The sequence below is a fragment of the Bombina bombina genome, chromosome 4 (genome assembly GCF_027579735.1).
Source record: "Bombina bombina isolate aBomBom1 chromosome 4, aBomBom1.pri, whole genome shotgun sequence".
In the NCBI taxonomy this organism is placed as follows: Eukaryota; Metazoa; Chordata; class Amphibia; order Anura; family Bombinatoridae; genus Bombina; species Bombina bombina.
Window position 1 is genome coordinate 763,544,854 of NC_069502.1, and position 18,030 is coordinate 763,562,883.

Consider the following 18,030-nt stretch of genomic DNA (forward strand, 5'->3'; position numbering starts at 1 on the left):
TCATTTCCTACTTCCTCATTACCCCAGTCATTTTGCCGAGGAAACAAGGAAAAGTAGGAGAAACATTAGGGTATAAATGGTGCCAGAAGAATAAAATAAATAATAAGGGAACGTCAATAGACAAGAAAAAATGGGCGGGGCCGTGGACTCTCCCTATCCGTAAGGAAAATAATTTATCTGGTAAGCATAAATTATGTTTTCCTTCCTAAGATATGGAGAGTCCTCGGCTTCATTCCTGACTGTTGGGAAAACTATACCCAAGCTCCAGAGGACACTGAATGAATAACGGGAGGGAACAAAAAGGAAGAGATGGACTCTATTCTGAGGGTGCCACAGCCTGCAAAACTTTTCTCCTGAAAGCTGCTTCAGCCAAAGCAAAAACATCAAACTTGTAAAAATTTTAAAAAGTATGCAAGGAGAACCAAGTAGCCTCCTTACAAATCTGATCCATAGAGGCTTCGTTCTTAAAAGGCCCAAGAGGAAGCCACTGCTCTAACGGAATGAGCCGTTAACCTCTCAGGAGGACGATGTCCCGCTGTCTCATAAGCTAAGCGGATGACACTCCTTAACCAAAAAGATAGGGAAGTCGAAGTAGTCTTCTGCCCCTTAAGCTTCCCAAATAGACAACAAACAAAGAGGAACCACATCCAAATTGTTAACTAAGCGTTCCTTCGATGAAGGAGGATTAGGACACAAGGAAGGAACCACAATCTCCTGATTGATGTTGAGATCCGACACAACCTTAGGAAGAAAACCTATATTAGTACGTAAAACTGCCTTATTTGCATGAAAAATCAGATAAGGGGGCTCACATTGCAAAGCAGAGATCTCAGAAACTCTGCACGCTTAGGCAATAGCCAATAAAAAACATAATTTATGTAAGAACTTACCTGATAAATTCATTTCTTTCATATTAGCAAGAGTCCATGAGCTAGTGACGTATGGGATATACATTCCTACCAGGAGGGGCAAAGTTTCCCAAACCTCAAAATGCCTATAAATACACCCCTCACCACACCCACAAATCAGTTTAACGAATAGCCAAGAAGTGGGGTGATAAGAAAAAAGTGCAAAGCATAAATATAAGGAATTGGAATAGTTGTGCTTTATACAAAAAAATCATAACCACCAAAAAGGGGTGGGCCTCATGGACTCTTGCTAATATGAAAGAAATGAATTTATCAGGTAAGTTCTTACATAAATTATGTTTTCTTTCATGTAATTAGCAAGAGTCCATGAGCTAGTGACGTATGGGATAATGACTACCCAAGATGTGGATCTTTCCACGCAAGAGTCACTAGAGAGGGAGGGATAAAATAAAGACAGCCAATTCCTGCTGAAAATAATCCACACCCAAAATAAAGTTTAATGAAAACATAAGCAGAAGATTCAAACTGAAACCGCTGCCTGAAGTACTTTTCTACCAAAAACTGCTTCAGAAGAAGAAAACACATCAAAATGGTAGAATTCAGTAAAAGTATGCAAAGAGGACCAAGTTGCTGCTTTGCAAATCTGATCAACCGAAGCCTCATTCCTAAACGCCCAGGAAGTAGAAACTGACCTAGTAGAATGAGCTGTAATCCTTTGAGGCGGAGTTTTACCCGACTCGACATAAGCATGGTGAATTAAGGATTTCAACCAAGATGCCAAAGAAATGGCAGAAGCTTTCTGACCTTTTCTAGAACCGGAAAAGATGACAAATAGACTAGAAGTCTTTCGGAAAGACTTAGTAGCCTCAACATAATATTTCAAAGCTCTAACAACATCCAAAGAATGCAACGATTTCTCCTTAGAATTCTTAGGATTAGGACATAATGAAGGAACCACAATTTCTCTACTAATGTTGTTGGAATTCACAACCTTAGGTAAAAATTCAAAAGAAGTTCGCAACACCGCCTTATCCTGATGAAAAATCAGAAAAGGAGACTCACAAGAAAGAGCAGATAATTCAGAGACTCTTCTGGCAGAAGAGATGGCCAAAAGGAACAAAACTTTCCAAGAAAGTAATTTAATGTCCAATGAATGCATGGGTTCAAAAGGAGGAGCTTGAAGAGCCCTCAGAACCAAATTCAAACTCCAAGGAGGAGAAATAGACTTAATGACAGGTTTTATACGAACCAAAGCTTGTACAAAACAATGAATATCAGGAAGATTAGCAATCTTTCTGTGAAAAAGAACAGAAAGAGCAGAGATTTGTCCTTTCAAGGAACTTGCGGATAAACCTTTATCTAAACCATCCTGAAGAAACTGTAAAATTCTCGGAATTCTAAAAGAATGCCAGGAAAAATGATGAGAAAGACACCAAGAAATATAAGTCTTCCAGACTCTATAATATATCTCTCTAGATACAGATTTACGAGCCTGTAACATAGTATTAATCACAGAGTCAGAGAAACCTCTTTGACCAAGAATCAAGCGTTCAATCTCCATACCTTTAAATTTAAGGATTTGAGATCCTGATGGAAGAAAGGACCTTGCGACAGAAGGTCTGGTCTTAACGGAAGAGTCCACGGCTGGCAAGAGGCCATCCGGACAAGATCCGCATACCAAAACCTGTGAGGCCATGCCGGAGCTACCAGCAGAACAAACGAGCATTCCTTCAGAATCTTGGAGATTACTCTTGGAAGAAGAACTAGAGGCGGAAAGATATAGGCAGGATGATACTTCCAAGGAAGTGATAATGCATCCACTGCCTCCGCCTGAGGATCCCGGGATCTGGACAGATACCTGGGAAGTTTCTTGTTTAGATGAGAAGCCATCAGATCTATTTCTGGAAGTTCCCACATTTGAATAATCTGAAGAAATACCTCTGGGTGAAGAGACCATTCGCCCGGATGCAACGTTTGGCGACTGAGATAATCCGCTTTCCAATTGTCCATACCTGGGATATGAACCGCAGAGATTAGACAGGAGCTGGATTCCGCCCAAACCAAAATTCGAGATACTTCTTTCATAGCCAGAGGACTGTGAGTCCCTCCTTGATGATTGATGTATGCCACAGTTGTGACATTGTCTATCTGAAAACAAATGAACAACTCTCTCTTCAGAAGAGGCCAAGACTGAAGAGCTCTGAAAATTGCACGGAGTTCCAAAATATTGATCGGAAATCTCACCTCCTGAGATTCCCAAACCCCTTGTGCCGTCAGATACCCCCACACAGCTCCCCAACCTGTAAGACTTGCATCTGTTGAGATTATAGTCCAGGTCGGAAGAACAAGAAGCCCCCTGAACTAAACGATGGTGATCTGTCCACCATGTCAGAGAGTGTCGTAAAATCGGTTTAAAGATATTAATTGAGATATCTTTGAGTAATCCCTGCACCATTGGTTCAGCATACAGAGCTGAAGAGGTCGCATGTGAAAACGAGCAAAGGAGATCGCATCTGATGCGGCAGTCCTAAGACCCAACATTTCCATGCATAAGGCTACCAAAGGGAATGATTGTGACTGAAGGTTTTGACAAGCTGATATCAATGTTAAACTTCTCTTGTCTGACAAGGACAGAGTCATAGACACTGAATCTATCTAGAAACCTAAAAAGGTTACCCTTGTCTGAGGAATCAATGAATTGATTGGTAAATTGATCCTCCAACCATGAACTTGAAGAAACAACACAAGTCGATTCGTATGAGATTCTTCGAAAATGAGAAGACTGAGCAAGTACCAAGATATCGTCCAAATAAGGAAAAACCAAAACCCTGTTCTCTGATTACAGAAAGAAGGGCACCGAGAACCTTTGAAAAAAATTCTTGGAACTGAGGCTAGGCCAAACGGTAGAGCCAAAAAACTGGTAATGCTTGTCTAAAAAGAGAATCTCAGACACTAAAAGTGATCTGGATGAATCGGAATATGCAGATACACATCCTGTAAATCTATTGTAGACATATAATGCCCTTGCTAAACAAAAGGCAGGATAGTCCTACAGTAACCATCTTGAATGTTGGTATCCTAACATAACGATTCAATAATGATAGATCCGGAACTGGTCTGAAGGAATTGACCTTCTTTGGTACAATGAAGAGATAAAATAAAACCCCAGCCCCTGTTCCAGAACTGGAACTGGCATAAATACTCCAGCCAACTCTAGATCTGAAACACATTTCAGAAATGCTGAGCCTTTGCTGTGTTAACTGGGACACGGGAAAGAAAAAAATCTCTTAGCAGGAGGCCTTAACTGAAGCCAATTCTGTACCTTTCTGAAACAATGTTCTGAAACCAGAGATTGAGAACGGAATTGATCCAAATTTCTTTGAAGAAAACGTAATCTGCCCCATACCAGCTGAGCTGGAATAAGGGCCGCACCTTCATAGGTACTTAGGAGCTGGCTATAGGTTTCTATAAGGCTTGGATATATTCCAAACTGGAAATGGTTTCCAAACTGATACCGCTCCTGAGGATGAAGGATCAGGCTTTTGTTCCTTGTTGTGAGGAAAGGAACGAAAATGATTATTTACCCTGGAAAGAAAGGGAAAGCAAAGTTGACTTAGAAGACATATCAGCATTCCAAGTTTAATCCATAAAGCTTTTCTAGCTAAAATAGCTAGACACATATACCTGACATCAACTCTAATGATATCAAAAGATGGTATCACCAATAAAATTATTAGCATGTTATAGAATAATAATAATGCTATAAAATTATGATCTGTTACTTGTTGCGCTAAAGCTTCTAACCAAAAAGTTGAAGCTGCAGCAACATCTGCTAAAAATATAGCAGGTCTAAGAAGATTACCTGAACATAAGTAAGCTTTTCTTAGAAAGGATTCAATTTTCCTATCTAAAGGATCCTTAAATGAAGTACTATCTGCCGTAGGAATAGTAGTACATTAGCAGGAGTAGAGACAGCCCCATAACCTTAGGGATTTTTGTCCCAAAAAACTCTAATCTGTCAGATGGCACAGGATATAATTGCTTAAACGTCTAGAAGGAGTAAATAAATTACCCAAATTATTCCATTCCCTGGAAATTACTTCAGAAATAGCATCAGGGAGAGAAAACACTTCTGGAATAACTACAGGAGATTTAAAAACCTTATTTAAACGTTTACATTTAGTATCAAGAGGACCAGAATCCTCTATTTCTAATGCAAATAATACTTCTTTAAGTAAAGAACGAATAAATTCCATCTTGAACAAATACAAAGATTTATCAGCATCAACCTCTGAGACAGAAACCTCTGAACCAGAAGAACCATTATCAGTATCAGAATGATGATGTTCATTTAAAAATTCATCTGAAAAAAGAGAAGTTTTAAAAGACTTTTATGTATACTAGAAGGAGAAATAACAGACATAGCCTTCTTAATGGATTTAAAAAATAAAATCTCTTATGTTATCAGGAACACTCTGAAAATTAGATGTTGACGGAACAGCAACAGGTAATGTAACAGTACTAAATGCTTTTGGCGCCAAAAATGACGCCACATCCGGAACGCCGACATTTTTGACGCAAAAAAAACGTCAAAAAATGACGCAACTTCCGGCGACACGTATGACGCCGGAAACAGAAAAAAAATTTTGCGCCAAAAAAGTCTGTGCCAAGAATGACGCAATAAAATGAAGCATTTTCTGCCCCCGCGAGCCTAACAGCCCACAGGGAAAAAGTCAAATTTTTTAAGGTAAGAAAAAATGATTGAAACAAATGCATTTATCCCAAATATGAAATTGACTGTCTGAAAAATAAGGAATGTTGAACATTCTGAGTCAAGGCAAATAAATGTTTGAATACATATATTTAGAACTTTATAAACAAAGTGCCCAACCATAGCTTAGAGTGTCACAGAAAATAAGATTTACTTACCCCAGGACACTCATCTACATGTTTGTAGAAAGCCAAACCAGTACTGAAACGAGAATCAGCAGAGGTAATGGTATATATAAGAGTATATCGTCGATCTGAAAAGGGAGGTAAGAGATGAATCTCTACGACCGATAACAGAGAACCTATGAAATAGACCCCGTAGAAGGAGATCACTGCATTCAAATAGGCAATTACTCTCCTCACATCCCTCTGACATTCACTGCACGCTGAGAGGAAAACCGGGCTCCAACTTGCTGCGGAGCGCATATCAACGTAGAATCTAGCACAAACTTACTTCACCACCTCCATCGGAGGCAAAGTTTGTAAAACTGAATTGTGGGTGTGGTGAGGGGTGTATTTATAGGCATTTTAAGGTTTGGGAAACTTTGCCCCTCCTGGTAGGAATGTATATCCCATACGTCACTAGCTCATGGACTCTTGCTAATTACATGAAAGAAATAATGGTTTAGTCTCAATAGTATAAGGGACATTGCCAAATTGTATTCATGATATTAAACTAACTTTGTAACATATTTTTAAATAATAATATTTTCTTGAAGCTATAGTAAGCACCTAATTCACTGTCACCGTGCTGATCTGGCAACAAAACTATCTTATTGAATGCTTGTCTGTGCCCGTCAAGCACGCTGTGATGCATACCAACCAATCAGCTTCTTAGAAACATACCAAGGAAGCACAGAAGGAATCATTTTGGATTAAAATTGAAGCATTCTAAAGACATACATTAAAAAAATACAGAGAAAACATACTTTATGTGTTACTCTGGGACCAAATAAAAGCTCTATTAAATTATGTTTTATGAAATTTAAAGGCTCTGACTTATCTTTAATTGTGGACCCCTTTTTCAGCAAATAATTATTACTCAATGCGCATATGACATAAGAAAATAAAAATCACAAAAGCATCACTACCTTCTTGTAATCAATTTGTACGTACCATATCTTTTTGCTCTTCAAAGGTTTCAGAAGAGAAAGAAGAGTTTGCTACAGCAATACGAAGAAGACAGTCAAAAATAGGCTGGGCGAGGTTGGTCTGAATAATTTGTGATTTTGAAAAATGATCCTGTATACCAAGTATGATGTGTTCAACAGATAAATTCTGAAAGAAAGAAAAAATGGTTACATTACATTTTAATTGTCTATTTTTCATTAAAAACTAAGAAATATGGAATATTTAAAGGATACTAAACCCAAATTTTCTATTTCATGATTCGAATAGAGCATGCAATTTTAAGCAACTTTCTAATTTACTCCTAAAATCATTTTTTTCTTCGTTCTCTTGTTATCTTTATTTGAAAAAGCAGGAATGAAAGCTTTGGAGCCAGCCCATTATAGGTTCAGCACCTGGGTTGCACATGCTGATTGGATAGCTAAATGTAGCCACAAATCAGCAAGCGCTATCCAGGGTTCTAAACCAAAAATGGGCCGGATCGAAAACATTCATTCCTCCTTTTTCAAACAAAGATACCAAGAGAACAAAGAAAAATTGATAATAGGGAGTAAAATCAGAAAGTTGCTTAAAATTGCATTCTCTATTAGAATCATGAAATAAAAATTTGGGTTTAATATCCCTTTAAATATTCCCTCTTTTTCAAGAACATGACGATTAAGCAAACATGGTAGACAACAACCTCAAAATGTAAGTTTCATATTTCAGACAGAGCGTGCAGTTTTAAAAAAAAATATATATTTACTTCTTTCTCTTCATATTTTTTGTTGAAATGTAACTCCTTTCTATGCCAGAATACCTAAGTGAGAAAAGAAGGGTGAACATTTCCATGTGCACTTGTGTTGAGCACTATATGGCGGCATTGCTTGAAACAATGTTTATAACAAAATTATACATATAGTGCTTATATGTGTACCACCCTGAGCATACCTCAATATGCTCTTATGGAAACGATGTATCAACAAAGGATACCAAGAGACAAAGATATATGTGAATATTTGATAATAGAAGCAGATAGGAAAGTTTTTTTTTTTCTTAACTGTGCACGCTATCAGAATAATAAAAGTTGAAAGGGACATGAAACTCATTTATTTTTCTTTCATGATTCATGACATGAAGCATATTTGTGCAGCCACCAAGCAGAAGCTAGTTTCTAGTAGTGCATTTGCTGTTCCTGAGCATACCTAGGTATGCTTTTCAACAAAGGATAACAAGAAAACAAGAGTAATAATAATAGGTAAATTAGAAAATAGTTTAAAATTGCATACTCTATCTGAATCATAAAAGTTTAATTTTGACTTTACTGCCCCTTTAGTTGAAATACAGGGAACATTAAAGGGACATTCTGTTCAAAACTGAAATTAACATAGAAGAATAACATATTTGAATAGAAACATATTTCCAAGTAAAAGTTATCACTTTTTTAGTGTTAACATTTTTCTATTGAGCATGCATGTGAAGCATAGCTAGATATTCTCAGCGCACCAACTGCTCAGATCATCAGTGGGGCTTGTATAATTTCAGCAATTAACAAATTGAGTCATTACTATTATCTAATCTGCTTCATTCTCTTGGTATAATTGGTTGAAGGAGCAGCAATGCACTACTAGCTTCTAACTGAACTCATGGGTGAGCCAATCACATTCAATATAGATATGCAGGCACCAATCAACAGCGAGAACCTAGTTTCTCTGCTGCTCATGAACTTGCCTAGATAAACCTTTCAGCAAATGATAACAAGAGAAGGAAGCAAATTAAATAATAGAAGTAAATTGGAAAGTTGTTTAAAATTGTATTCTCTATCTGAATCATGAAAGAAATTTTTTTTTCTTTCATGTAATTGGCAAGAGTCCATGAGCTAGTGACGTATGGGATATACAATCCTACCAGGAGGGGCAAAGTTTCCCAAACCTCAAAATGCCTATAAATACACCCGTCACCACACCCACAATTCAGTTTTACAAACTTTGCCTCCTATGGAGGTGGTGAAGTAAGTTTGTGCTAATATTCTACATTGATATGCGCTTCTCAGCATGTTGAAGCCCGGTTCCTCTCAGAGTACAGTGAATGTCAATGTATACAATGATTTTCCTCACGGGGGGATCTATTTCAAAGGTTCTCTGTTATCGGTCGTAGAGATTCATCTCCTACCTCCCTTTTCAGATCGACGATATACTCTTATATATCATTACCTCTACTGATAACCGTTTCAGTACTGGTTTGGCTATCTGCTATATGTGGATGGGTGTCTTTGGTAAGTATGTTTGCATTACTTAAGACACTCTCAGCTATGGTTTGGCACTTTATGTATTTATATAAAGTTCTAAATATATGTATTGTACTTATATTTGCCATGATTCAGGTTTCAGTATATTTCCTTTTGCAGACTGTCAGTTTCATATCTGGGAAATGCATTTTTCAGGAAAATTTATTTCTTACCTGGGGTATAGTCTTTTTGCAATTGACTGTCATTTTAAATTTGCGGGCAGAATTAGGCTCGCGAGGGCGCAAAATGCCGAACTTTATTGCATCATTTTTGGCACAAGAATTTTTTTGGCGAAGTTACGTTCGATAACACAAATTCGTAATTTCCGGCATCTTTGTTGATGCCGAGTACTTTCACAAGGTTGCGTCTTCAATAACACGAGTGTGTCATTCCGGATGTTGTTAGCGGCAAAATTTTTTCTCTGTTTGTGCGTCATTCTTGGCGCCAAATATTTTCATAATTTAAACCCGATTCCTATATGCCTCTTGCCTTTTTTTTTTCTATCAGAGGGCTATGCTGTTGCATTTTTTTTCCCATTCCTGAAACTGCCATATAAGGAAATTGTTTTTTGTTTTTTTTGCACTTTCATCACCTTTTCAAGGCATCGGATTTATGATATTTTTAAATAGTGAATTTATTTATCTGCGACACAACATCACTTTAGGATTCTACACGGAATTATTATAGACTTTCCATCACAGACTTTTGCTTTATATGTTGTTTTTTTCTCTTACATTTGCAAGATGTCTCAATCTGATCCTGTCTCAGAAAACACTGTTGGAATCCTGCTGACTGATATCAGTTCTACCAAAGCTAAGTACATTTGTTGTAATCTTATGGAGATTATGTCTCCAGCTGTGGTTTGTAATAAGTTATCATGATAAACTTTTACATGCAGAGAATGTTACCATCAGTAATAGTACATTGCCTGTTGCTGTTCTTTTAGACATCTAATTTACAAGATATACCTGTGAATTTATAAGAATTTATTGCTGATTCTATTCAGAAGGCTTTGTCTGCCATCCCGCCTTCTAATAAATGTAAAGGTCTTTTTAAACTTCTCATAAAGTTGATGAAATGTCAAATGACCAACAACATACTGAATTATCCTCTTCTGATGAGGATCTATCTGATTCAGAAGATCTTCCTCAGATATTGACACTGACAAATCTACTTATTTATTTAAAATGGAGTACATTCTTTGTTGAAGAAGTGTTGAAAAGATCCCCAAAGTGGATGGGGCTATCTCTACTCTTGCTAAACGTACTTCTATTCCTACAGAAGATAGTATTTCTTTTAAAGATCCTTTAGATAGGAAATTTGAATCTTATCTAAGGAAAGTTTATTTATTTTCAGGTCTTATTCTTAGGCCTGCAATTTCTTTGGCTGATGTTGCAGCTGCTTCACCTTTTTGGTTGGAAACTTTAGTGTAACAAGTATTGAAGCATGATTTGTCTAGCATTATTGACTTGATTCAACATGCTAATAATTTCATTTGTGATGTCATTTTTATATATCATCAAAATTGATGTTGAAGAGCTTCGTGGCTTAAATCTTGGAATGCTGATATGACTTAAGTCCAGAATGCTATTTCTTTCCTTCCAAGGTATTACATTATTTGGTTCACAGTTGGATTCAATAATTTCGACTGTCACTGGGAGGAAGGGAATTTTTATGCCTCAAAATAAGATCTAAGGGTAAATTTAAAGCTTCTAACCGTTTTCGTTCTTAAATAAGGAACAGAAACCTAATTCTTCCCCAAGGAATCTGTTTCCAATTGGAAGCTTTCTTCAATTGGAAAAAATCCAAGCCATTTAAGAGATAAAAGCCAGCCCCTAAATCCGCATGAAGGTGCGACTCTTATTCCAGCTCAGCTGGTAGGGGGCAGATTAAGATTTTTTCTAAGATGTTTGGATCAATACGGTCCAAAACCATTGGATTCAGAATATTGTCTCTCAGGGGTACAGAATAGGATTCAGAGTAAGACCGCCTGTGAGAAGTTTTTTTCTTTCACGCATTTCAGCAAACCCAATAAAGGCTCAGGCTTTCCTGAAGTGTGTTTCAGACCTGGAGTTATATGGGGTAATCATGCCAGTTCCGTTTCAGGAACAGGGTCTGGGGTTTTATTCAAATCTATTCATTGTCCCAAAGAAAGTAATTTAATTCAGACCAGTTTTGGATCTAAAAATTTTGAATCGATACGTAACCAACTTTCAAAATGGTGACTATAAGGTCTATTCTGCTTTTTGTTCAGCAAGGGCATTATATGCCCACAGTACATATCTTCATATTCTGATTCATCCAGATTGCTTTCAATTTCTAAGATTCTCTTTTTTTAGACAAGCATTACCAATTTGTTGCTCTTCCTTTTTGGCCTAGCGATAGCTCTAGGAATCTTTCAAAGGTTTTTGGTGTCCTACTCTCTGTTACCAGAGAGTGGGGTGTTGCGGTGTTTTCCTTATTTGGACGATATCTTAGTACTTGCTCAGTCTTTATGTTTTGAAGAATCTTACACAAATCAACTAGTATTGTTTCTTCAAAGACATGGTTGGAGGATCAATTTACCAAAAAGTTCCTTGATTCCTCAGACAAGGGTCATCCTTTTTAGGATTCCAGATAGATTCAGTGTCCATGACTCTGTCTCTAACAGACAAGAGATAATTTAAATTTGTTTCAGCTTGTCGGAACCTTCAGTCTCTATTATTCCCTTCAGTAGCTAAGTGCATGGACGTTTTAGGTCGGATGCGATTCCCTTTGCTCGTTTTCATATGAGACCTCTCCAGCTTTGTATGCTGAATCAATGGTGCAGGGATTATACAAAGATATCACAATTAATATCCTTAAATCCCAATGTTCGACTATCTCTGACTTGGTGGTTAGATCACCATCGTTTGGTTCTAGGGGCCTCCTTGGTTCATCCAACCTGGACTGTGATCACAACAGATGCAAGTCTTTTCAGGTTGGGGAGCTGTTTGGGGATCTCTAACAGCACAAGGGGTTTGGGAATCTCAAGAGGAGAGATTACCAATCAATATTTTGGAACTCCGTGCAAAGGGCTCTTCAGGCTTGGCCTCTGTTGAAGAGAGAACCGTTCATTTCTTTTCAGACAATATCACAGCTGTGGCATATGTCAATTATCAGGGTGGGACTCACAGTCCCCTAGCTATGTTATTAGTATCTTGAATACTTATTTGGGCGGAATCCAGCTTTTGTCTAATTTCTGTGGTACTTATCCCAGGTGTAGATAATTGGGAAGCGGATTATCTCAGCCGTCAGACTTTACATCTGGGGGAGCGGTCTCTACATCCAGATGTGTTTTCTCAGATTGTTCAGATGGGGCTTGTATTATATAATTACCAGATGGTACAAGCACATTAAAGGAATACTAAACCCAATTTTAATGATTCTTCGTTCTCTTGATAGCTTTATTAAAAAAAGCAGGAATGTAAAGCTAAGGAGTCGGCCCATTTTTGGTTCAAAACCTGGGTTATGCTTTCTTATTGGTGGCTAAATGAAGCCACCAATAAGCAAACGCTATCCAGGGTGCTGAACCTAAATTGGGCTGGCTCTTTATATTCCTACTTTTTAAATAAAGATAGCAAGAGAATGAAGAAAAATTGACAACAGGAGTAAATTAGAAAGTTGCTTTAAATTGCATGCTCTATCTGAATAATGAATGGGAAAAAAACAGAATTTATGCTTACCTGATAAATTACTTTCTCTTACGGTGTATCCAGTCCACGGATTCATCCTTACTTGTGGGATATTCTCATTCCCTACAGGAAGTGGCAAAGAGAGCACACAGCAAAGTTGTCCATATAGCTCTCCCTCAGGCTCCGCCCCCCCAGTCATTCGACCAAAGGTTAGGAGAAAAAGGAGAAACCATAGGGTGCAGTGGTGACTGTAGTTTAAACAATAAATTTTAACCTGGCTTAATTGCCAGGGCGGGCCGTGGACTGGATACACCGTAAGAGAAAGTAATTTATCAGGTAAGCATAAAGTCTGTTTTCTCTTACAAGGTGTATCCAGTCCACGGATTCATCCTTACTTGTGGGATACCAATACCAAAGCTTTAAGACACAGATGAAGGGAGGTAACAAGACAGGTAACCTAAACGGAAGGCACCACTGCTTGCAAAACCTTTCTCCCAAAAATCGCCTCCGCAGAAGCAAAAGTATCGAATTTATAAAATTTGGCGAATGTATGCAGTGAAGACCAAGTCGCTGCCTTACAAATCTGTTCAACAGAAGCCTCATTCTTGAAAGCCCATGTGGAAGCCACAGCTCTGGTGGAATGAGCTGTAATTCGTTCAGGAGGCTGCTGTCCAGCAGTCTCATAAGCCAATCGGATGATGCTTTTCAGCCAGAAGGAAAGAGAGGTAGCAGTTGCTTTCTGACCTCTCCTCTTATCAGAATAGACAACAAACAAGGATGATGTTTGTCTGAAATCCTTAGTTGCTTGTAAATAGAATTTTAAAGCACGAACCACATCAATATTGTGTAATTGTTGTTCCTTCCTTGAGGATGGATTAGGGCACAGAGAAGGAACAATGATTTCCTGGTTAATATTCTTATTAGAAACCACTTTAGGAAGAAAACCAGGTTTGGTACGCAAAACTACCTTATCTGCATGGAACACCAGATAGGGAGAATTACACTGCAAAGCAGATAATTCTGAAACTCTTCGAGCAGAAGATATAGCTACCAAAAACAAAACTTTCCAAGATAATAACTTAATATCTATGGAATGTAAAGGTTCAAACGGAACCCCTTGAAGAACTGAAAGAACTACATTTAGACTCCATGGAGGAGCCACAGGTTTATAGACAGGCTTGATTCTGACTAAAGCCTGTGCAAACGCTTGAACGTCTGGTACTTCTGCCAGACGCTTGTGTAACAAGATAGACAGAGCAGATATCTGTCCCTTTAAGGTACTAGCTGATAACCCTTTCTCCAATCCTTCTTGGAGAAAAGACAATATCCTAGGAATCCTAATCTTACTCCACGAGTAACCCTTGGATTCACACCAACAAAGATATTTCCGCCATATCTTATGGTAAATTTTCCTGGTTGCCTTGGACTGTGAAGTGTTACCCTCCTGCTTTGCGGTTGCAGAGGTTGAAGCAGGACCGCTCCTGAAGTTGCGAAAGGAACGAAAATTAGCCTTGTTTTTAGCCTTAAAAGGCCTATCTTGCGGGAGGGCATGGCCCTTTCCGCCAGTGATATCCAAAATAGTCTCTTTCAACTCTGACCCGAAAAGGGTCTTTCCCTTGAAAGGGATATTCAGTAACTTAGTTTTAGACGACACATCGGCCGACCATGATTTCAGCCAGAGCGCTCTGCGCACCATGATGGCAAAACCAGAATTTTTCGCCGCTAACTTGGCTAATTGCAAAGCGGCATCTGTTATAAAAGAATTAGCCAGCTTTAGAGCTTCAATTCTATCCATAATTTCATCATATGAGGTCTCTGTCTGGAGCGACTCCTCCAGCGCCTCAAACCAGAAAGCCTCTGCAGTAGTCACAGGAATAATGCAGGCAATAGGTTGGAGAAGGAAACCTTGTTGAACAAATATTTTCTTTAGTAAACCTTCCAATTTTTTATCCATAGGATCTTTGAAAGCACAACTGTCCTCAATTGGTATGGTTGTGCGCTTAGCAAGTGTTGAAATTGCCCCCTCTACCTTAGGGATCGTCTGCCATGCGTCCCACATGGGATCAGTTATAGGGAACATTTTCTTAAAGATAGGGGGGGGGGACAAAGGGTACACCTGGTCTCTCCCACTCCCTATCCACAATGTCCGCCACCCTCTTCAGGATCGGAAACGCATCAGTGTATACAGGGACTTCTAGGAATCTGTCCATTTTACACAATTTCTCTGGGACCACCATGGGGTCGCAATCATCCAGCGTAGCTAATACCTCCTTAAGCAGTACGCGAAGGTGTTCCAGCTTAAATTTAAACGCTAAGGAATCTGATTCTGCCCGCTGAGAAATCTTTCCTGTATCCGAAATTTCTCCCTCGGACAGCACATCCCTCACCGTCATTTCAGAGTGTTGTGAGGGTACAACAGATAAACCTTCCAAAGCTTCTGATTGCTCATACTCTGTTCTTAAAACCGAGCTATCACGCTTTTTAGGAAAAACTGGCAGTTTGGATAAAAATGGCGCAAGGGAATTATCCATGACTGCTGCTAATTGTTGTAATGTAACATGGACCATTGCGCTAGAGGTACTAGGCATCGCTTGCGCGGGCGTGACTGGTGTCGACACATGGGGAGAGGAAGGTGGACTATCCTCATTACCTTCTGTTAAAGAATCATCTTGGGCTACATTTTTAAGTGAAACAACGTTATCTTTAAAATGCATAGATACATTAGCACACTTTAAACACAAATGCAAAGGGGGTTCCACCATGGCTACTAAACACATAGAGCAATGTCTATCTGTAGGCTCAGACATGTTAAACAGACTTAGACAGCAGTTAAAGACTGAAAAACACAATTTGAGAAAAAACGGTACTGTGCATTTAAATAATAAAAGCGCACACTTTTTTTACTAAATGTTCAAAAATAATCCAATCTTTCTGAAAATTTCACCACACAATCTTAATGCTTGGTAATGGTTGCACAGCAAATATCAAGCCAATTAACCCCTTAGTGCCTGAACCGGAGCAACCTAAAGCTGACAACCAGATAGAAAACTACAGCACCATGCCACAGCAATCTGCTGTGGCCCTACCTTGCCCCTGGGGATTAGTTGATGGAAAATAAGCCTCTATGAAGTCCTCAAGAAGTTTTATGACCCTCCACGTGAAGCTGCATGAAGCTGTTGTGGGGCCTTCAAAACCCTAAATAGGTGTCCAAAATTCTGCCATGTGGAATAAAACCCCAAATAACACTCCAAAGGTGATAAAAAACATGTATAGTGATTATATTTTATTAAAAAATAATCGATTGCCCTTTAACAGTGTCCACCAGTCATTTAGCCCTGTTAAATAAGCCTTCCTTCTATACTGAGTCTCAGAATATGGCTTACCTTCCCCACATGGGGATTCTTGTCAGTCTTCTAGCATTACTAAGTCTTGACTAGAAAAAGATGACTGAACATACCTTGTAGCAGTTAAGCCTGCAAACTGTTCCCCCCAACTGAAGTTTTCTTGGTACTCCTCAGTCCTGCGTGGGAACAGCAGTGGATTTTAGTTACAACATGCTAAAATCATTTTCCTCTCAGCAGAATTCTTCATCACTTTCTGCTAGAGAGTAAATAGTACAAACCGGCACTATTTCAAAATAACAAACTTTTGATTGAAGATATAAAAAACTACAAATCTAACACCACGTTCACTTTACCCTCCCGTGGAGATGCTACTTGTTAGAGCGGCAAAGAGAATGACTGGGGGGCGGAGCCTGAGGGGGAGCTATATGGACAGCTTTGCTGTGTGCTCTCTTTAAAAGGTTGGTGCATACTTTTACACATTTGAAACAGCTATAGCTTTTACTAGAAGTATTTTTGCTAATACACATTTTAAAAAAATGCTTCTTTTGTTAAAACTAAAATGCACCTGTGTGCAGTCCAATTTTGTCCAGTATGCCCCTTTAAATGCATTTTATTTTAAACATATAGAAAAGGGACAATAAATCAAACTTAAACTTTCATTATTCAGATAGAGCATGTGATTTTAAACGACTTTTCAATTTACCTCTATTATCTAATTTGCTTTGTTCGCTTGGTATCCTTTATTGAAAAGCATACTTAGGTAGGTTCTGGAGAAGCAATGCACTACCGGGAGCTAGCTGCTGCTTGGTGGTTGCACATACAGTACTGTGCAAAAGTTTTAGGCAGGCGTGAACAAATGCTCTGAACTAAGAATGCTTTCAAAAATGGAAATGCTACTATTTTTATTAATTAACAAAATGTAAAGTGAGTGAATAGAAGAAAAACCTAATAAAATTAACATTTTGTCTGACCTCCCTTTACCCTCAAAACAGCATAAATTCTTCTAGGTACACTTGCGCAAAGTCTGGGATTTTGTAGGCAGGTGAATGATTAAACAACTATACCAGGGATGTGGAACCTTGATGTTTCAGAACTATATTACCCATGATGCTTAAGCACTCTGAAAACCAGTAGAGCATCATGGGAAATGTAGTTCTGGAACATATGGAGGGCCAAGGTTCCCCATCCCTGAAGTATACCAAACAGGTGCTAATGATGAGCAATTTAACATGCAGGTTGAAACACATTCATTAAAGGGACACTGTACCCAATTTTTTTCTTTCATGATTTAGATAGAGCATGACATTTTAAGCAACTTTCTAATTTACTCCTATTATCAAATTTTCTTCATTCTCTTGGTATCTTTATTTGAAATGCAAGAAAGTAAGTTTAGATGCCGGCCCATTTTTGGTGATCAACCTTGGTTGTTCTTGCTGATTGGTGGATAAACTCATCCACCAATAAAAAAGTGCTGTCCATAGTTCTGAATAAAAAAAAAAAGCTTAGATGTCTTCTTTTTAAAATAAAGATAGCAAGAGAACGAAGAAAAATTGATAATAGGAATAAATTAGAAAGTGGCTTAAAATTGCATGCTCTATCTGAATCATGAAAGAAAAAAATTTGGGTTCAGTGTCCCTTTAACTAAAACAAAAAAACAACTGTGTAGGAGGAACAGCCAAACTCTGCCTTCAAGGAGAGGTTTCTGAAGACATACAGCAAGGCAAGACTTGGCACAGACACAATATAGTTCATACTGCATCAGCAAAGTCTCTCCCGGCCACACATTTCAAGGCATACAGGTGTTTCAGTGGTGCTGTTTTAAGCTCATCTGAAGAAGCAGAAAAAAAACAAGCAAGGTTGAGAACCGTAGACACAATGGTTGGCCATGGAAACAGTGCAGAAGATGAAAGGCACATCATGCTTACTTCCCTTCACAATCAGAAGATGTTTAGCACCTAGCAGTGTAATCAGCTTCAAATTAGCAGAAACCAGTGAGAGCC

General features: G+C 38.4%; 1 protein-coding gene across 2 annotated transcripts in view; it reads right to left on the reverse strand.

The window, feature by feature from the left end:
* LYST (lysosomal trafficking regulator) overlaps positions 1-18,030 on the reverse strand; it is a 606,044-nt gene that overhangs the window by 356,123 nt on the left and 231,891 nt on the right. For both annotated transcript variants that reach the window (XM_053711082.1, XM_053711081.1), the window contains exon 6: positions 6,756-6,917. In XM_053711082.1, coding sequence (XP_053567057.1) covers positions 6,756-6,917 — 162 coding nt within the window. The remainder of the gene's footprint in view (positions 1-6,755; positions 6,918-18,030) is intronic.